This window comes from Silene latifolia, chromosome Y, assembly GCF_048544455.1.
Source record: "Silene latifolia isolate original U9 population chromosome Y, ASM4854445v1, whole genome shotgun sequence".
Classification (NCBI taxonomy): domain Eukaryota; kingdom Viridiplantae; phylum Streptophyta; class Magnoliopsida; order Caryophyllales; family Caryophyllaceae; genus Silene; species Silene latifolia.
Window position 1 is genome coordinate 208,208,967 of NC_133538.1, and position 21,852 is coordinate 208,230,818.

The following is a 21,852-nucleotide window of genomic DNA, read 5'->3' on the forward strand; positions in this document are numbered from 1 at the left end:
TGGAAGGACATCACAAAGAGGTTCATCTACATAGTTCTTACCAATGGAAAATAGAACCAAGCATTGCTTATCAACCCTTACTTCAGCCCCTTTGTTGAGCCACCTTAGCTTATAAGGACTAGGATGGTCTTGTGTAGGCAATGATAGCTTGTCAATGAGAGTACTAGAGGCAACATTGGTACAACTCCCTCCATCAATGATAAGATTACAAACCCTTCCTTTAATGGTGCACCTAGACCTAAAGATTTGTTGTCTTTGGTCCATTTCCAAGGGTTGGGGTTGGGTATGCATCACCCTCCAAGTAACCAAGCTAAGACCCGCATCCGGCATAACCACATCATCCTCTTCATGGTCCGTTCCCTCCCTTTCCTCATCACACACAAGGATCTCATCATCACCCCAATGAACCACTTCAAAGCTACTAAGGGCTCTCTTGGTTGGGCATTCTTTGGCAAAGTGACCATAACCTTGGCATTGGTAACATTTTTTGAGAGGCATGGTCTTTTTTGTGAGGTTTTTTGCTTTTCCCTTGTTAAGTATGGTGGTTTTGTTTTGAGAGGGTGGTTCATTAATTTTAAAACTGGTTGGGGGTTTAAAGGTGGCTGTTTTGGTGGTTGGTTTGGTGGTTGTAGCCTTCCCTTTACCTATTTTATCAACCCTTAAAGCCAAATTAACGGCTTCATCAAAGGACCATACTTGTTGCATTCTAACCCTATGAGCAATCTTGGTATCTAAACCTTCAACAAATCTAGCAATTTTCTGTTCGGGCTTCTCATTGAGTTCACATTGCAAAGTAAGTTGTTCAAAGTCTCTAAGATATGACTCAAGTGGTTGTTGGTCTTGTTTAAGTTGTGTGAGCTTAATGAAAATGTCTTGAGTGGACTCTTTAGGTATAAACTTCTCATTAAGCTTCTTTTTTAGTTTTAACCAAGACTTAATAGGTTCCTTACCATCCCTTCTCTGAGTTTTTAAGTTCTCATACCAAAGGGAAGCATAGCCTTTGAGTTTCAAGATTGCAACTTTAAAAGCTTTTCTATCGGAATAACCTTTAAACTCAAAGACTCTTTCAATGGTCCTAAACCAATCTAACAAATCCTCGGGGTTTAGACTACCATGAAAATCAGGAATTTCTACCTTTAAGTCTTTGTTGTGCTCTCCTTGAAATGCCTCGGCCATGGAGTCCTCTGAATCTGAAAGCTCCTCTTCCTCACGGCCACCATGAGCTCGTCCTCTTCCCATGAGGCCACGGCCTCTACCCCTCCCTCTAGGTGGTTATCCTCCTCTTGGTGGTGGTGTTGGAATATTAGCCATGAAAACATTGAAAGAATCTAGCAACAAATCACATTTTTCAGAAAGTTGAGTAACTTGTGTTTCAATTCCAGCAAGCCTTTCCTCACTCAGGGTTGTTTTTTGTGTTTTTAATGTGGTTAGGGTATAATGAACTCACAAAGAAAGGCTTTTGTGTTGTTAACCAAAGCTCTGATAACCAATTTGAACTAAAACTATCAGATTTGAGCAAGTTTTGACACGAAAATACTCAAGTGACAAACAAAGAAAACTCAGCTTGTTTAGGACTCAAGGTATGACTTAATTCGAACACAAAGCAATGAATTAAGCCTAGGATTCGTCCAAGCACTTAGCTAAGGACTTATCCAACCTCCTAGCACTAAGCAAGGGAGTTTTATCAAGCACAAAGCAAAGATAAATAAGAAAGAAAGCAGGTTGCTTCTTAGGGTTTTTTCATTCAAAATAATCTGATTTTGGCTAAGGGTTGTGCTTGCTTTTATAGGACAAGCAAGACAATCTCCTCCCTTCATCTAAGATAGCATCCTATGGCCACAAAAGGGGCTGCTAATAACACCAAACACGGCAGCCAAGACCTTACAAGAAATCAGAAAAGAAAAGGACATAAAGCATAAAAGATAGAAAGTAAACTAATAGTACAACAATCCCTTGTTTACTAGCTCAAGTCTTGTTTATGCACACTTGGACTCACTTGGAAGACTTTGGCAATGCTGCAAAAACTCTTCTAAGGGCCCTTGAGCTATGTTTGATCAAAAGAGGAATGTTGATAGCGACATAATGCACAAAAGCCTAAGCATGCTCCAGCCGTGGTCCTTGTTGCACTCGGTTTTGTTTAGCTTGGCAACTCTTGATAGGAAAAGCTTTGGGATACGAGTTCCTACACAAAAACGTCCTAAACTCACCAAGGAATAGTCCCAAGATGGAAAAAGGCACGACTTCTTAGACGGAATTCATGTTAGACCTCAATCTTGTGCAAGGTCCAAAACCGGGTTCTAAATGAGCTTCCTCGGTTGAATTCTCTTCAATGTATATGATTGATCGATATCATGTTAATGATGTCAAAAATGAGAACTCATGTGCTTACTTATGGGAGGAAAGTAAAGCAGGAAAATGTGGCAAAAATAAGGAGGAATTTGGCAAAGGAAGTAATAATATGTCGTAATGTAACACTGCGTCGACTTATATTGAAAAATGTAAAAAATCATGGCTATTTTCTACAGAATAATTCTAAAAGAAAAGACTTACACAACAATTACCTTACCAATATTACATAACTTACTTATGAGAAACTAAAAATCACCTTAGAACTCGAATGAATTTAACTCCTAAATGTCTTTTTCCAACCAAATCCTCTTAGCATTAAAATGTACAATGTTATCAAGGTGATCGATAATCGACTTTTATGACTTTAAAGTCTATTGCTTATAAGAATTTGGATAAGTTCCCTTACTGAAATCTTAGTAGACTCTTCGGAACCAATCAGAAAGGTTTCAGATTCGTTTGTGCTGGATATATAGGCTACACCACGGTGAATGTAAGCTGGTTACACTTATGAGCATCCTTTGTTCTTCAGAGTCACCATGATTCTAACCTAAAAGTTAAGGGAACATCACCACTGTATCAAAATCATTTGCAAACATTACCAAATAATGGCTCATCAAGATGAAAATACAACCCGAAAAGGATGGCAAACTATAAATTCATTAAAAAATATTAAGAAGATACCGTATGTAGTACTTTAAGACCAATTTTTTTTTTTTGCATAATTGTCTAACACAATCATTAAATAATAAAAGCAAAGATATGCTTGTAAAATAGAAGAGAAAGACAATGATATGTTGAGAGTAAGCACTACACATTCTATATTCCAAGTAATAAGTCCTACGGCTGAAAATGTATCAATTAGAGGTGGCGATAAAACCAACTGACACTCTTTTTTACGTAACATTAGATCTTCTAGACAATTCAAATGACTCAAATATGTGTATAGTCAACATGGCCAATTTTTGCAAGCTATGTACATATGAGTGAATTTTAAGTTAAATTACAATGAAATGAAATAAACCCACAACACTCTATTCTTAATAAACCTGTGACTAGGGAGGAGGTGAAGCAAGCAATTTTTTCTATCCCTAGTACTAAAGCCCCTGGCCCTGATGGGTATAATAGCCAATTCTATAAGGATGCCTGGCCTCAAATTGGGGAGAAGGTAACTGATGCCATACTTGACTTTTTCAGCAGTGGGAAGATGCTAAAGCAAGTAAACAACACTGTGGTTACCCTGATCCCTAAAGTGGAGCTACCTACTTCTGTGAATCAATTTCGACCTATCTCTTGCTGCAATGTCCTCAACAAAGCAATATCTAAAGTTCTTTGCAAGAGACTGGGGGAGGTCTTACCTGAGGTGATTAGTCAGAACCAAAGTGCATTCATCAGAGGTAGGGATATAGTGGAAAATATTTTGATTTGTCAGGACTTGACAAAGCTTTACAATAGATCCTCTTGCTCTCCTAGAGTCATCATGAAGCTGGACCTTTAAAAAGCTTATGATTCTCTCGAATGGAGCTTTCTTAAGAAGATGATGAAGGCTTTAAATTTTCCTCCTAAATTCACCAGCATGATTATGGAATGTGTTTCCACCTCACATTATTCTTTGTCTCTTAATGGAGAAATCTTTGGGTTCTTCAAGGGGCAGAGGGGGTTAAGGCAAGGGGATCCTTTATCCCCTTTGCTCTTTACAGTGTGCATGGAATACTTAACCAGAGTGCTGAATGTGGTTCAGGAATATGAGGAGTTTAAGTATCACCCCCTTTGCAAGAAGTTAAAACTCTCTCATTTGTGTTTTGTAGATGATTTACTTCTTTTTTGTAAAGGTGATAGGAGATCTATTGTGTTGCTTCTTAGAGCTTTTGCTACATTTTCAGCTGCCTCAGGTCTGAGAATGAATGCTAGTAAGTCTAATATCTATGGTAATGGGATGATTCAAGGACTACTGCAGGAGATTGTTGATCTCTCTGGCCTGAAAATTGGGACATTGCCCTTCAAATACCTGGGGGTCCCAATTGCTCCTAGGAAGCTCTCAGTCCTTGAATGTAATGTTCTGGTTGAAAAGATAGTAGATAGAATTAGGGCTTTGGGTACTAGGAAACTTTCTTATACTGGTAGACTAGTGCTTATTAAATCAGTCCTAAGCACGCTCCATTCTTACTGGGCCAGAATATTCATCCTCCCCTCTACTATTATGAAGAAAATTGAGTGCATTTGTAGGAACTTTCTGTGGCAAGGGGATATTCATGCAAATGCACCAACTCTGGTTTCATGGGAGAGTGTTTGTTATCCTAAGGAACAAGGAGGTCTGGGTATTACTGACATTACTCTCTGGAATCGTGCAGCAATGGGGAAGTATATCTGGTGGATTATGCAGAAGAAGGACCACTTGTGGGTTAACTGGGTCCATAGTATCTATATCAAACAAACAGATTGGAAAGATTATGAACCTAATGCTGGGGCTAGCTGGTCCTGGCATAGTATTTCCAGATGCAAAAATCAAATGCTCCCTGGTTATGCTGATACATGGTGGCTTGAAGAGGATGGCATTTACTCTGTGGCTAGTGGATATAAATGGCTCAGAGGGATGCTACCAGCTATGCTACCAGCTCTGTCATGGCATTCTTGGCTTTGGAACACTATTAACCTCCCTAAACATTGCTTCATTGGGTGGTTGATTATGAGGAAGAGATTACTCACTAAGGATAGACTTTGAAGATTGCTTGGTAGTACTGAGGATGGGTGTGACTTGTGTGGGATGGATAAGGAGACACATGATCATCTCTTTTTCCAATGTTCATATAGCAAAAGGTGTATTCAGCTGATCTCTGCCTGTTGTATGATACAGCTGCCTACATCAAATTTTGAGGACTGGTGGAGCAGCGGACATTCCGATCTAGGTCATAGGTGATCTTTATTCGCCATTCGGTAGCTACTCTTTATAATGTTTGGTGGGTGAGAAATCAGTGCCGGGTTAACAGTATGATGTTTAGACCTGAATATGTTGCAAGTACCATTCAAAATGTGATCAGGACTAGATGTAGGGATAGATGGCAGGGCATTGTGTCCTTCTCTTGGCTACACTAGTGCTAGGTGGTTATGTTTATGACTTAGCTTACATGTAAGCTGTCATATTCCAAATTGTATGAGTCGATGTAATGATTGCTCGGTGTTGATATAATATATCCTTACATTCTACCAAAAAAAAAAGAAATAAACCCACAAGAAATATAGCATAGAAGGTGGGTAGTTGTTAGAACATCAGAGCTTCATACACATAAAGAAAATATAGCATAGACAATGAGCATACAATATAAAGTGTTAAGCCTCAATACTCACTAATACTTAATATAAATTGATAAAACCATGTAGCAAATAAGCGGTAAGCGTATTCATTTACTGAAAATTAGAGGACTACAATAGCTTTATTTACAAATCTACATTGAAAATTTTAATTTATAAATGCATTCTAATGAGTAATGCTCTCTCTGTCGTGGTGAATAGTTTACATTTTCTTTATTTGGTGAGAGGGGGATAAAGAAAATGTAAATTATTTATTCAGATGGAATATCAGTGAATATAACTGTCCCAAACGATGATACCTAGCAAAAAGATTGTTAGTTAAAAGGGATGGAATTAAGAGAGCACAAAATATTGCTGTAAGAATGGATGGATTATTTACCGAGAAAGACCAATTGCTAGAGAGAGGTAAAGAAATTAGATCTTGCTAGATTATTGCCTAGATTGTTAGCTGGATACTACTCCGTTCCATTTTCATCCTACTATGTCACTCCAATCCCATATCATTTGAAAAGTCAAAAAGCATCATGTATACTCCCTTTGATTTTTTATGTGCGTACATGGGTGGGAATTTCGGCATTGGGCATCTTCTTTGTTACCTGATCTGAAGGTATGCAGTTAAGCAAATTTTGATGTTGAGAAACAGCGCTAGCAAAGTGATATAGTGTGATATACTCCGTAGTTACACTGACTAAATGGCAAGAAAAGAGAGATTCTGCAATGTAACTACCTTATTCAACTTTGGGTCTGCTGATTGTTGCAAACAAACAAACAGGTATGAGATTACTACTGCTTCTAAAAGGGAGAAAATGGAAAAAATGAAAAGCATACCACTCACTTTGAGTTTCATGAGAATGTTGAAATTTGTGAGGTATCAAACGCCCAAACATTTTCTTCTCCACTCCAATACCTAAATTTTCAAAGTATTTCACCCATAATTATCGGAATTAACTAATCGTATTTTATATAAAAGTAAACAAATAAATGAAATGGAAAATAAGGGACATGTGCACTCCTATTTTAACCACAAATGTAACCTTTCATACCTTGCTTGTCTTTGCCAACAGGCTAAACACTTCATTGAATCAGACACTTGTATAAAAAAAAAATCGAGGGTGAAAAACCTTCATTAAATCGAAAAGCGAGAACTAATCGAAATTTATAATAGGTAGATGCACAAAAAGGTAAGATAAAGAGAGAACAAAGTGAAATTGATACTGCTCAATATTGACAATAATATAAAAAAACACATATTGACTGCATGCTTCATTTGGTATTGATAATAAACAGAGACTAAAACATTGTCCTCTCAAAATTAACAGGTTCGAAACTGATAATAATAGATAATAATCGAAAAACAGTCGATAATTATCTTCATATAAATCAATTTAGAAGTAATCAACAATGAAATTGCTAGATGAAAAGAGAACTCAGCGAAATTGATGCGTTCAAAATTTAGTGAATGTTCATTAAAGTAACTCATATGCCATATTCTAACCCGATTGTACGCAACACACCTTCAATCTTCATTTGGTTTAGCTGCTACTGTAATTGAATAGTTTTTTGCTTTCTTGACAAATCAGGGAGACGATGAAAATTTAGGGTGTAGATGTTTAGATGAATTAAAAAAATTAAGAGGGAATTTCAAAAAAAAAAAATTAAGAGGGAGAACGACTTACATGGGATTGTTCATAGGAGTTTAATAAAGAGAATCAAGATAATGAGACTATGCAATGAAGAGAACAGATTGATATTGATTTGGGCAGATTATGAATTTGAGAGATGAGAGAAAGAGGTGTGTAGAATGACGGCTGACAAAATTGTACGAAAATGATGTATTTTTAGGGTTAAGCACAAAAATTCTTAGGCGGAAAATTTTTAATAAGGAGAGGACACGTGTACAGTTTAGTGGGTAATGGTTCTTGTATTATACTTTTATATAGATAGATAGATAGATAGATATAGATAGATGATGTTTTATTTTTGCTTTGTCTTGCTCTTGTATTCTAGCAAGGTTCATAAGGCATAGTTTAGATTGGAGGTTCGTATCTTTTTCATGCTCTCTTGAGTATACATTAACAGTAATGTTATTTGGTAAATCAGTAAAATCGTTGATGGCTGAGCTTACTTCCCGTTTTGCTTCTAGAGTAAATTATTTCCAACATTAGTACAGCTCTACTTGAATTATAAAGATGACGTGATAAATAGTAATCCGTATGACCCTTCTTTCAGGTACAATACTACTCCTTCCCTTCGTCTCAAATCATTTGTTTACCTTCAACTAAAATACCCGCCACAAAGAATAAAAAAGGTAAACAAATGACCGACGGAGGGAGTAAAATTTAAGGTTCCATGGTTTGTTCTTTTGTATACTCAATTGGGTATAAATTAATATAGGTCTTCTTATTTGTCTTTCTTAATCAATGTAGTTGACCCTGCTTGTGTATTTAACGGGATTTGCTTGGCTTTGATGCTGTAAATTGAATTTATTAGTAGTACTGGGACTAGGGGTGCGCAAGTTTAGGTCCGGACCAGAAAAATGGACTGGACTGGACCGGACCGGACCATTTGGTCTGGACCAAACCCGGACCGAATTTTTTAGGTCCGGTCCTCGGTCCTCTTTTTTTGAGTTTTCGGTCTTCGGTCCGGTCCGGACCGGACCCGGATATATCGAGGCCGAGACCATTGCTTTTACAGAAGAGTGTAGTGCACTCCTACAAAGCAAGTCTCCACCAAAATTGAAGGATCCTGGTAGTTTTTCAATTCCCTGTACAATAGGCACTCATGTAATAGATAAAGCTTCATGTGATTTGGGTGCGAGTGTCAGTGTCATGCCCTATTCGGTTTGCGAGAAACTGAATATGGGGCATCTTAAAGTTACCAATGTCACCCTACATATGGCTGACCAAATAGTCAAGCGACCTCTAGGTGTATTAGAGGATTTCTCTGTTAAGATAGGTGAATTCTTTATACCTGTTGATTTAATTGTATAGATATGGTCGAGGATACTCAGATTCCTATAATTTTGGGTAGGCCATTTTTGCATACTGTAGGAGCTATTATTGATGTTAAACAGGGACGTTTGACTCTCGAGGTAGGAGATGATAAGGTTACTTTTAATTTGGCTAGCACACTGGCTAAGCCTATGATAGAGGATACATGTTATGCTGTAGACATTGTAGATGAATCTATGTTTGATTATTGGACGGGATCCCTTCTTGGGGACCCGTTAGAAGCTTTGATAGCTTTTGATGATTTTTCAGAGGATGAATAGGTTGATTAAAGGACGATGAAAGCTGCTCTAAAAGGTAAGGAGTTCACTATTGAGAAAGGTGAGACGGTAAACGCCATTATGGAAATCTCTTATGCTGCTGAGGTAAAGATACCAGAGCGTAAACCTCTTCCTTCTCATCTTAAATATGTGTTCTTAGATGATTCTCAACAATATACTGTTATTGTTAATGCTAAACTTGATAATAACCAACTTTCTGTTTTGTTGGTCGTTCTTACGAAAAACAGGAAGGCTCTAGGATACAGTTTAGATGACCTTAAGGGCATCAGTCCTGATATTTGTATGCACAAAATTGAGCTAGAGGAAGGACATAATGAAGGGATTCATTAATCTCATTTGTTTACATATTGAATATGTGAATAATTAATTTAGTTATAAAATTAATTTAAGATCTTATGCATGCAAAAAAATTACAAGAGTAAAGAAAAATAGTTCCTTACATTTGATATTTCGGCAATATGGGCACTAGTGGTCACCTACCTTACCTAGTTCTTGAGCTTTCCTTATGGATGAACAAGATTCAATTGTAGAATCTCTCCCCAAGGATTTTACCAAGGTAATCCCTCTTAATACATTTACTAATTTTATTACTAGAAATTAGTAGATGTTCCTTTAAATTTTACTAATATAAATTATTACTACTACTAGTAATTATATCTTAATATTAGTATTTTAGAATGATGTTTTTATTTTTCTTTCGCTCTCAAAAATCATGTTAGAGAACCAAAATAAAATGTTTTTGATTAGAATGAATAAAATTGTGAAAACAATTCTCATAAGGTGAAGGGGAGAGAGAGGGGTGCCGGCACCTTGGTTTACCCAAGGCCAATGCATGGTTCTAATTTCTACAAATTGTTCTTCACAAGGAAAAATAGGTTTGCATGCCTAAACCTAATCATAATTAGGTTGTCTTAAACAATTAAGACAAAAGCAATATTGTCTCCCACTATATGGAGAAATCAGTTCTCCATTTATAAAATGGTGTTCCATTTTAACTTTGTTATTTTGTCAACTGTAGATGTGACATATGTGACATGTTATTAGACATATGTTCATGTAATGCATTTTTAACATATTAAAATCATTACATAAAATAAATCACTTGCAGTGACATAAATAACAATATATGACTTAATATACTTAAAATGGCCCATTTAATTATAATTCACAACATTTTATAATTATAATACATTATTCATTCTAATAATAATTGTTTCATAAACAATAAGGACATCATCTAAATAAAAGGATTAATTAACTCGTATTATCATACAATTAATTAATTTATTGATTGAGAGTGTTACTCTAAAGGTATGACCTTAAGGGATCAACCGATCACCACCGTCACACGACAGTAATGTCAAACTCTAGTTAGCCAACCATTACCGATAAATGTGGACTAGTTGATAATAAAGTATAACTTTCCCTCATGTATTCTCATCATGAGATTTAAACGCGTGAACGCATTATTGTCGAGGACACATACTCCAACAATCTCCCACTCGTCCGAGATAACTGTGTGTCACCAATTCTCTTGTCCTATTACTATCTCCCACTCAATGCAAGGTGTCTTGCAGGTCGTACTTGCATTTGATCATATCATGAATGGTTTTCTCGATCGGGAGAATAACTGTCTGACCGGAATTATCTACCATAGATACCTTCCGAGCGTGGCCACACATTTCCAGTTCATTGCTCCTCGAGTGGCCTTGAGATATAAGATAACCCTGACGGGGATGGACAATTCCTGTTGCACTCTTCCCTTCTATCAGCCACAGCTCATCATGACCCAAAACATGCCCATTAGACCCCAATCACGAAGGTTGCGGGACATAAATCAAAGTCAGTCTGATACTGTGCCATCTTAGGTGAACAGTAATTAGTCAAAGAATCGACTCATGAGAATACCATAGTAGCTCTCGCCACGACCAAGCTATAAAAATTGCCAGAATTCTATAAGCGGTCATAAGCCCGACAGAGTATCCCATACAGTCCGCTATGTGATCGACTAGTCATCTCTTATGGCTCTATGGCACTTGAACTTGCCATTAATCGCATCACACTCTAGTTACTTCGAGATGTCACCTCATGTAAGTAACTATGGGCGATTACTATGTCAATCTAGTTCACTTTAATGGGGTTCAATATTGTCTCAACAACCCATTTGGATATGACAAAGTAATAAAAATTAAAATTTAAAAGACAAATGCGATTATTCTATATGAACAAATAAAACAATATTTTATTTCATATCAAATAGTCTAGTACAAACTGGGCAGACATTTAAGCCCCATGGATATAACATGTCCATCGTGTTTAGCCTGCGATAAAGGCTTGGTGAGCGGATCAGCTAAGTTATCATCCGTCCCAACCTTACAAATCGCAATTTCCTTTCTTTCAATAAAATCTCTAATAATATGAAATTTTCTGAGTACATGTCTAGATCTATTACTAGACTTTGGCTCTCTAGCTTGGAAGATGGTTCCATTGTTGACACAATAGAGAGTAATGGGATCCTTGGCAGTAGGAACTACTTTTAGCCCTTCCACGAATTGCCTAATCCATACACCTTCCTTGGCAGCTTCTGATGCTGCAACGTACTCAACCTCCATAGTAGAATCCGCAATCACAGCTTCCTAGAAGCTTCTCCAGCTGACGGCACCACCATTGAGTATATACACAAATCCACCTTGTGATTTCATGTCATCTCTGTCTGTTTGAAAGCTCGAGTCTGTGTAACCCTTAACACATAGCTCGGAGTCTCCTTCAAACACTAAGATAGAATCCTTAGTCCTTTGCAAATACTTAAGAATATTCTTAACAGCTATCCAGTGACTCTCACCTGGATTCTCTTAATATCTACTTGTCATACTTAAAGCATATGAGACATCTGGACGAGTGCATATCATGGCATACATGATTGATCCAACAACGGAAGCATAGGGAATCAACTTCATGCGTTCAACATCTTCGGGTTCGGAGGGCGATTGAGACTTGCTCAAAATTATCCCACTTCGCATAGGAATCAAGCCTCTCTTAGACTGGTACATGTTGAAGCGTCGAAGAATCTTGTCAATATAAGATTCTTGACTTAATGCCAATATCCTTTTGGGTCTATCTCTATAGATCCAGATACCTAATATGCGTTGTGCTTCTCCTAAATCCTTCATTTGGAAATGATTTCCAAGCCACCTTTTGACGGAGGACAACATGGGAACATCATTTCCAATAAGTAGTATGTCATCCACATACAATATTAGGAACACAACATTGCTCCTACTGAACTTCATGTATAAACATGGTTCCTCAACACTTCGAGTAAAACCATTTTCTTTTATTACATGATTAAATCGATGATTCTAGCTTCTTGATGCTTGCTTAAGACCATAGATGGATCTCTTAAACTTGCATACTTTGTTAGGATTTTTAGGATCTACAAAACCTTCAGGTTGTATCATGTACACCTCCTCTTCTAAATGCCCATTTAGAAAAGCGGTCTTGACATCCATTTGCCATATTTCATAGTCATAAAATGCGGCAATCGCTAATAGTATCTGAATGGATCTCAGCATGGCTACAGGGGCAAACATTTCGTCATAGTGAAGACCATGAACTTGAGTAAAACCTTTTACCACTAGCCTAGCCTTGTAGACATCATCATGTCCTTCTATGCCATTCTTTACCTTAAAGATCCATTTGCATTGAAGAGGTCTTTCCCCTTCAGGCAAATCCACCAAGTTCCAAACTTGATTTTTATGCATAGAACTCATTTCGGATCTCATGGCTTCAAGCCATAAAGCTGAATTTGGACTAGAGATTGCGGCTTTGTAGGTGGCGGGTTCGTCACTTTCAAGAAGTAACACATCAAGACTCCCATCCTCTTGGATAAGTCCAACATATCTATCAGGATGTCGAGAAACTCAACCCGACCTCCTCGGTTGAGGAATGATAACAAAATTAGACGTCGAAGGAACGTCTTCTTGCGTCTCTATTTCGGTTTGTGGCTCTTGAAATTCATCAAGTTCAAAATTTTTCCCACTCTGTCTCTTAGAAATAAACTCGCTTTCTAAGAAGACAGGCTCACTAGACACAAACACTTTGTTTTCATGAGGTTTGTAGAAGTAATAGCCTCGGGAGTTTGTGGGATTGATGTGACCATAATTGGCGCATATTTAGCCCCCGAATTAGCCTTGTTCCCATGCTTTTTAGTGCTTATTTGGGTCATTTCTTATCTTTAGTTCTTTGTTTTGCATATTATTTGAGATTTTGATCCCTTGGTAGGAAAGGAGTAAGAATCTTGCTTTTTCATGGCAAAACGAGACTAAATTGATCGAATTCAATGACCAAGCATCAAGGAAAGACAAGATTAGAAGGCCTTTGTACATATTATAGTAGAAGAGCAAAGTTGAGAAAGGATCCTTGAGTCCCCAAGGAAATCCCCAAGGAATTTGTGAAGAAAAGGGAAGAAAAGAAGAAGATTTGTTGCTGACTGACAATCCGAGCGGATTGTCACAATCCGTCCGTCTCAGTTAAAGAAGACAATCCGAGCGGCTTTGCCCTAATCCGCTCGGATTCCACCTCCACAATCCGTCCGGATTCCCCTGAATCCGCTCGGATTCCAACGCTAGAATCCGCCCGTCCCGACCCTATTCCGCCGGATTCCAAAGACAAAGACGGATTGTCTTCTCAAGCTACGAAGAAAGAAGCCCTTCTCTCGGAAAATACCGGCTCCTCCTTGCTCAATCTAAAAAGTGTAATTACTAGTTTAGCCCTTAGTTAACCCTAATGCATCCTCCCTAATTTCCACTATAAATACCCCATTAGTCTAATTAGAGGGGAATGTTCTTCTTATCAATAATTAGTGTAGTTAATATCAATCAAATCTCTCTTTAATATTGTAATCAAGTATTAATCAAGTTTTAATCCAAGTTTTAGTTCTTTAATCTCTCTTTTGTTCATCCTTTATTTTGGGTAATTGAAGATTATTTGGGTTATTGTTGGGAGATTGACAACCTCTCAATCAAGCATTCAAGTACTTCTTTTATCTTTGCTTTATTATTGGAATCATTAGTAGGTATAATCTCTTAATCCCTTTTAATTATTGTTAATTACTTTCATTTATTCATCATGTTTCATATTGTTGGTATGATTGACAACCTTGCTAGCATGATCAACATGATAATGAGTGAGTAGTCTCTTAGCTAGGGTTAATGGGTGATTAGAGGAAACCAACATGGGGAATGATTCATGCTTAAATTAATGTGCTTTCATGTTTTATTTGCTTGCTTATTTTGATCTCAACTCATGCACATGTTATATTTGATGAAATGCTAAGCCTATGAATCCTTGCATTTACTATCATCTTCTATCTTTTCAATGAGACTTGTAAGACATAACCCAACTCGAGTCTCATTAGACCATGCATGTTGTTGAGTAGGGAAGATTAAGTCGACTTGTAGGTGTTGTACAATCTAATCGATTCGGCTTCGGGACCCAAACTTTCCTAGGATTGTAAGATATAACCCAACTCAATCCATCACAACAATAATTGCTTGCTTATAATTTGAGAACATGTTTGTATGATCATATCCCATGATTCCCCTATGATCCCATGACACCCTAGTGCCTTTAATCAATTGTTTACACCCCTTTAATTCATCTTACTTGTTTATTTTCATTGCTATTTTAGTTTAGTGACCTTCTACATCAACCCAATTTGTGACACCCCTTAGACACCACTAGTTGCAATAGAAATCTCATTTCAATACCCGTCCCTTGGGATCCGACCTTTACTTGCCTCTTTACTAATTGTAGAGTTGTTTGTGAAGCTATAAATTTTGTTTTGATTCGACCGTGACCCAACGACCACATCTTAATTTGTGAACACTTAGCGGGATCGCATCAAAAATGGCGCCGTTGCCGGGGACGGTGTTTGTTTGATTTAGATTTCTTTTCATTGTTATTAGTTGTGTCTTTCTTCGCCTTGAGGAAGTAAAACTCCTCAAGGTTTGTTCTAATTGTTTTCGAGTTGTTTGATATTTTGCATGTCTAGAAGGTTACAAGGTGATTTGTTACCTTTTGACCGTTAAATCGAAAGAACCTTGACGAACAATAGGAGACTTGTTAGGAGGAATTTAAGAGGTATTAGTGAAGTTGTTCAACCCACTAGTGAGTTTGTCAATCCTTTCGCAATAGAAGGAGAAGAAAACCCATTACACAATACCCCACAAAATCCACCTACAATGCCTAAATTCTCGTCACACTCCGTACCCACCGAGGAGAATCTACCAAATGGTACTCCTACACCGCAACATCTAACCGGAAATTTTATTGCCAAGTCCGCCTTCATCCAATTAGTTGAGAGGAGCCAATTTGGGGGATGCCTAGTGAAGACCCTCATTCTCATATGGAAACCTTTTGCGACTATTGTGATGTTATCTCTCAAAGCAGGCGTGACTCAAGACCAAATTAGATGGGTCTTATTTCCTTTTTCCTTAATCGGCACGAAAGCAATGGTTGAAGGGCCTTGATAAGGCCACCCTTGGAATAGATTCTTAGAAGAAGTTGGCTCTAGCTTTCTACAAAAAATTCTACCCACCGGAAAAGACTAACATGCTAAGAGCTCAAATTACGGGTTTTAAGCAAAGGGATGAAGAGTCTTTGTATGAAGCTTGGGAGCGGTTCAAGGAATTTGTCACTCATGTCCTCACCATGGACTTAGCGAATGGTTTTTGGTACAACAATTTTGGAATGGTTTATATGAAGATTCTAGGAACATTCTCAATATGGGATCAAATGGAATGTTCACCGAAATTGATGACAATCAAACATGGAACAAGATTGAGGAAATGGCGGTCCATAACTCACAATATAGTAGACCTCACAAGGCTACTAGAGGAGGAAAGCATGAAGTGGACTCCGTTACTCAATTGGGTGCTCAACTTAGTGCTCACATTGACACAATCAACTTGAAGTTTGAACAAGCTATGGCTAGACTTGAGGAAAACTCAAAATCATCAAAGCATCATGTTAATGCCATGACGGCATCCTCATCAATCCTAAGTGGGATATGTGAGAATTGTGGAACTTTGGGACATGACCAAGGTGAATGTAGGGGAACAAATGAACAAGTGAATGCTTTCCAAGCATACAAGAGCGGTACCCCTTATTCCAACTTTTACAATGAAAACACCAAATTCCATCCAAATTTCTCATACAAAAGCCAAAATGTTCAAAACCCTCAAACAACATACACTCCACCACCCATGAGAAACCAAAATCAAAGACCCTTTTACAATCAAAACCAAGGTTACCAAAATCAAAATCCATACAATCACCAAAATGACCAAGGTTTTGATGTCTAAAAAGCGGTCCTCCAAATGCAAAAGAATCAACAAGAATTTTTCACTCAAATGCAAAAAGATAGCCAAGCAAAGGAAACCACCATCAACAACATTCTAGCTCACACCAAGATGTTGGAAACACAATTGACTCAACTAGCATCTTCAAGCTCACAAAGACAAAAGGGGCAATTACCACCTCAAAGTAATCCCCCTAGACATGAATCGGTTAGTGCCATTCACTTGAGAAGTGGTACAAGGTATGAAGCACCGAAGAAGCAAGTTGAGGATGAAGTTGTGGAATCTAGCGAAAAGGAAGAAATTGTGCAAAACTCCAAAGATGGAGAATCATCAAAAGAAGAAAGTTCAAAGAAAAATGAAGACAAGGCCAAGGAGAAGGAGCCCATTGTGATTAGACTCCCTTTTCCAAGTCGTCAAGCCAAGCCCAAATTTGATGATCAACTTGGAAAATTCATGGAAATTGTGAAGAATTTGGAAGTCTCAATTCCTTTCACGGAATTAATCAATCACGTGCCGGCCTATGCGAAATACATGAAAGATATCCTCACAAAGAAGAAGTCGATCCGGAAGCTTGAGACTATCGCCTTCACTAAGGTGAGTAATGCAATACTTCAAGGGAGTTCACCTCCAAAGTTAAAGGATCCGGGAAGCTTCTCAATAGAAAGTGTACCATTGGCGACACGACGATCAACAAAGCCTTATGTGATCTAGGGGCTAGTGTGAGTGTCATGCCGTACTCGGTGAGTAAAAGGTTGGGGATGGGAGAGCTTAAATGCACCAATATCACACTCCAAATGGCCGATAGATCGACGAAGACACCATTAGGGATATGGGAAGATGTCCCCGTGCGAATTGGGAAGTTTTTCATCCCGTTGGACTTTGTCATTGTTGATATGGAGGAAGATTCCAACATTCCAATCATCCTAGGAAGACCTTTCCTACACACCGCGGGTGCGGTGATTGATGTGAAACATGGTGAGCTCACTCTAGAAGTGGGAGATGAAAGCATAACTTTTAATCTTGACAAGACTATGAGAGCTCCTCGTTTGCATGAACCATGTTTCATGATTGATCATTATAGCCGAAAGGATGAAAGGAAGAAATCGGAACTCCAATGGAAGAAGAGAATTGAAGATGCTCCATTCAAAGAGTAAGTGAATTGTGACAAGGAGAGCTTGCAAAGCTCATCAAAATCAACCAAGGAAGAAGAGGATGGCCTCATTGGCCAAGAGAAGAAATTGGGAGAGTTGTCTCCATCTAAGCAAGCGATTTTCAATGATCAACTTAATGAAGTTTGTGGTCTTTGGGACGACGAATTTGAAGGGATTTTTAATCCCTACATTGGTAATGTCATCGATCAAGACCAACAACAAGGGCCACGGTCTATTGAGAACCTCTACCATGATAATGAACAAGCTTTTGATTACTTCTTCAAGGTGTTGAGCAACATCAACAACACCTTGGACATGCCCCCTTGACATCTCATCAAGAATGAGAGTTTGGTGGAGTCCTCCCTAAACCACCACTTGTAAATATTTCTAACTCCCTAACTTACATTTCAATTCTTGTATTGCATTTTTTGTCATCTTTGGATCTTTATTTACTTTGATCAAAAAAAAATTGTCATGTTTGAGAGAAGTGAGGGAGGGACTAACAATTTCAATTGATGTGTAGTGCTTTTAGCTTAGTGTGGGGATGGCAATTGCCTAGGCTATCCATGCCTTAGTAGTGCCCCCACAATGACGAACACAAGACTTGAAGAAAGAATGGAAGAATGGTAAGGGAAATGCATTGTGCACGGATGGAACTGAATCCGTGTACACAGGGGAAGAATCCGAGCGGATTCCTGAGAATCCGCCCGTCTTCAGTAATCCGAGCGTATTGCAGAAAAGACGCCCGTCGAATCGAGCTGAATTTTGAAAATTTCTTGATCGTGATGAATCCGGGCGTCCTGTGAAGAATCCGCCCGTCTTGAAGAATCCGCCCGTCTTGTAAGAAAGACGTCCGTCTTTGGTGAGGAAAACAAGCAAAATTTTCTGGACTGAAATCCGTCCGTCTTTAAGCAAATCCGCCCGTCCCGTGTTCAGCAAATCCGAGCGTCTTCTACTGAATCCGCCCGTCTTTAGGCGAGTTTTGCAAAGTCCAGAAAGAGCAGAATCCGCACGGATTGGGCAGAATCCGCACGGATTGCCCCTGCAGATTCGAAAATTTCGGTCTCTTTAAAACCCCTCCCACCTTCATTCATTCATTCATAAACACTACCCACAACATCAAAACCCTCATCCTCTCCATCACAAAAACAAAAACCCTCAACAACATCCACCAAATACAAATCAAACCATCCTTCCAACAACAAATCAATCACTCCTTCTTCAACAAAAATCAAAACCAAGCACAAAATCTTCAACCTTTGAGTCGATTTTTGATTTCATAAAGGCAAAGCCTTTCACCTTCAAATCGATTTGGGCATACTACAAATTGAAGATTTTTTATTCTTTTCTTGGCTAGTTCATCAATGGCAAGGACTAAGGGAGCAACTAAGGCAACAAAGGCACCAAAGGCTAAGGCACTCTCACAAAGGCAAAAGGCTCTTCAAACAAAGAAAGCATTGGCTATGGTGGTAGCAACACCAAACTTGGAAGTGCAACAACAACAACAACCTTCTATGGGAGCAACAACACCTTCTACTCCGGTAATTGATCAACTTTTGCATTATCCGGAGGTAACTTTTATTTCCGATACCCATAGAAATACCTTTGTCAAGTTTGCTATGAAGTCATTACAATCCACCAAATTTATATGTGAAGATACCTTAGAAAAATTGGGTGTTCTTGAGCAAACTAGAGCCTTTTTCAATGCCATGGGGTTGAAGAAATTGTTTGAAACAAGGGAATTGACATACCCCTCCCTTACCTTGGAATTTTTAAGTTCCTTGAAAGTCACCAAAGTTGAGAATAGAGAGAATCTCGAGTTTCGTCTAGCTAATGTTAGTAGACGCATTACCTTTAGGGAATTGGGTGAAATTTTGGGTCTTAGTGATGAACCGAGTTATTTTAAGAGTTATGGAAAGTATGACCCCGAACCTCTTTGGGAGGCAATCTCCGGGAAGAAATTTGAGGATTTTCATGCGAGTCGTGCTCTTTTGGTCCACCATCCGGGCATAAGAGTATGGCACAAGGTCGTGGGTAACACCATAATTGATAGGAAAGATACCAACCATTTCACAAGACTTGATTTTATTCTCCTTGAATCGGCTTTGAATATCGGAAGAGTACACACCAAGCCTTACAATTCTTTGAGGCTCTTAGTAGATAGATGGCTCAACATTGATTGTGGGAAGAAGGGCACGACCGTTATTGTCAATGGCGGCCTAGTCACTATCCTAGCCAAGCACTTTGATCCTAACTTCAATAAGGATAACAAGTACAAAGCAAAGGAGGGTGGCCATCTTGTTGATATGCATACTATGATTCACAAGTTCAAGTGGGTTTCCCATAACCCCCTTGACACTAAGTATGGATGGCTCACTAGTGAAGCTAGATCGTTCACCTTGCCTTCGAAGATTTGTCGTCTAAGCGTCCACCGGACCAATTATCTACTTCCCCTTTCCAAAGAGGCCGAGTATATCATTCAATAACAAAAGGGTGATCTTGAAATGCCCTCCTCTTCCATTGTCATACCACCTTACCCCTTTAAGTATGAAGAGTTCAATAGGAAGGAGTTGAAGTTGGGAAAGACTATGTGACTCTTCTCATGCAAGCAATGCACAAGCAAGCCTATGAAGATCAGAAAAATGCCTACTTGGCTCAATATCCACCCCTCCTACATTTAGCTAGGCAAGGACTACTTGATCCATCTTGTCCTTTGCCTAGTTGGGCGGATAGAGAAGTCCTTTTTCCGGGTGCATCTAGGGTCGTTTTGGGTGACAATGAGGTTGTTGGAAATGATGAAGAAGTTGATGATAATATTGAGGAAGAAGCAAGTGAAGAAGAAAAGGATAGTGAAGATGATGATGAGGAAGATGAGGAAGAAAGTGAAGAAGCAAATGACAAGGGAAGTGGCAATATGGCCACTTCTAATGAGGGAAGTGATGATGATAGCATGATGGAAGATTAGCAAGCCTTGGAGACTCCTACCCTCTCATGGTTTGTCTATTTCTCTCTTTGTATTTTATTTAATTTTGATCATTGTTGGAGTAGTCCTAGCCCCATTAGAGGACTCACACCTCGGTACCATTGAGGTGTTCTCATTTTATTGTTCCCATTTTCAAAATCCAAAATGACAAATTAGTTTCATGCATAGCATAGTGTGTGCATGAACTACACCCATCCTTGGACATTAGCAATAGTGTCTCACTCGGTTTGGGGAAGTTAATGCATACACAACGGGAGGTAATCTAAATTATCCTCTCCGTCATAACAAAAACCATGCATCATGTAGTATAGCTTAGTGTAGATTGCATTTAGTATAGAAATCATGCATCATCTTTGCATAATTTCCATCATTTTGGCCATTGAGAACAATGCCCATATTAGTGTGGGGATGGGAATTCTAACATTTAACTCTTATTCAAAAATCCAAAAAATTGAAAAATTTCAAAAAAAAAAAAATCATAAAAACTTGAAAATTGAAAACCCAAAAACATGTTTATTTCCTTTTGTAGTCTTGTATATAGTGTCTTGTATATATTGTGTTTGTTCTATCCTTGTTCACATTGATTGACTACGCCACATCCGAGACATGAGGATATTGAAGACCGCATGGTATGATCTTTCCAATCTCCTTTTTCCTCTTTATGTTAATGACTATGTGGCTTTATTTTGATTGATGCGGTATAACAATGTGAATTTAGGACTTGCATTTAGTTTATATGTCATATTAGTTGATAGAACTACTTGCATTAGGATGTTTATATTAGTTGCATCATGGCATGTAGTTGCATGTTAGAAATGTTTTGAAAAATGCCTATTTAGGAACTTTGACAAGAGCAACTAAGCCATTACAAATACTTGTTCAACTTAAGACTTTGCCTACTAGAATGGTTGTAAAACACCCTAGATAGTGTCATACTAGTGTCTTTTGACCCATGACCCAAGGCCTAGTCAAGGGTTTGCATGTGAGTCACCTATCCAACCCCGTGATGCGATGTGGACTTGGTTAACTTATCTAGGTGACCTTGTTTGACCTTGTGGTAAGGCAACCCAAAAATATTTTCTATCAATAAGCTTGAAGTGCTCATTTCAAAGAAATTTTGTCATGTGGAAGTAATGTAATGCCAAGGAAACTTCAAATGTTATGAATTGTTGAGAAATCTAAGTTGTTGTGATGGAGGCGTACCACTTCGATGTGCTTTGGTGCGGGATCCATTGAATTGGGCCCCCATACGGTTGTGAATTCGGCCGCCCAGAGACAGAGTGACTATCACCCCGAAAAGCTATTGTCTAGAGGTTAACCGGTTGCCTAATAAGCGATTGGCGAAAGCAAAGGACACTAGCCCGGAAGGGACAAACCCCATCTTAAATATTTGAAATGTGAAAGTGAAATGAG

At 38.4% G+C, this 21,852-nt stretch overlaps 1 protein-coding gene, 1 long non-coding RNA gene and 1 other non-coding gene across 4 annotated transcripts; 1 reads left to right on the forward strand and 2 right to left on the reverse strand.

The window, feature by feature from the left end:
* Positions 1–2,459: 2,459 nt before the first annotated feature.
* LOC141626751 (uncharacterized) lies at positions 2,460–7,505 on the reverse strand. 2 transcript variants are annotated; one of them, XR_012536337.1, is made up of 3 exons: positions 7,332–7,505; positions 6,484–6,562; positions 2,460–2,896 (listed from the first exon to the last, which is right to left on the reverse strand). It is a non-coding gene; the product is annotated as an uncharacterized LOC141626751 (long non-coding RNA). The 2 variants fall into 2 exon arrangements; XR_012536336.1 differs by having other exon boundaries at positions 6,491–6,562; positions 7,332–7,501.
* Positions 7,506–8,513: 1,008 nt separating this feature from the next.
* On the forward strand, positions 8,514–8,926 carry LOC141629991 (uncharacterized). The gene is made up of 2 exons (XM_074442894.1): positions 8,514–8,610; positions 8,706–8,926. The coding sequence occupies exons 1-2, from the start codon at positions 8,514–8,516 to the stop codon at positions 8,924–8,926; spliced, it is 318 nt and encodes a 105-aa protein (XP_074298995.1).
* Positions 8,927–15,556: 6,630 nt separating this feature from the next.
* LOC141634569 (small nucleolar RNA R71) lies at positions 15,557–15,662 on the reverse strand. Its single transcript, XR_012539296.1, has one exon. It is a non-coding gene; the product is annotated as a small nucleolar RNA R71 (small nucleolar RNA).
* Between the last annotated feature and the right edge of the window lie 6,190 nt (positions 15,663–21,852).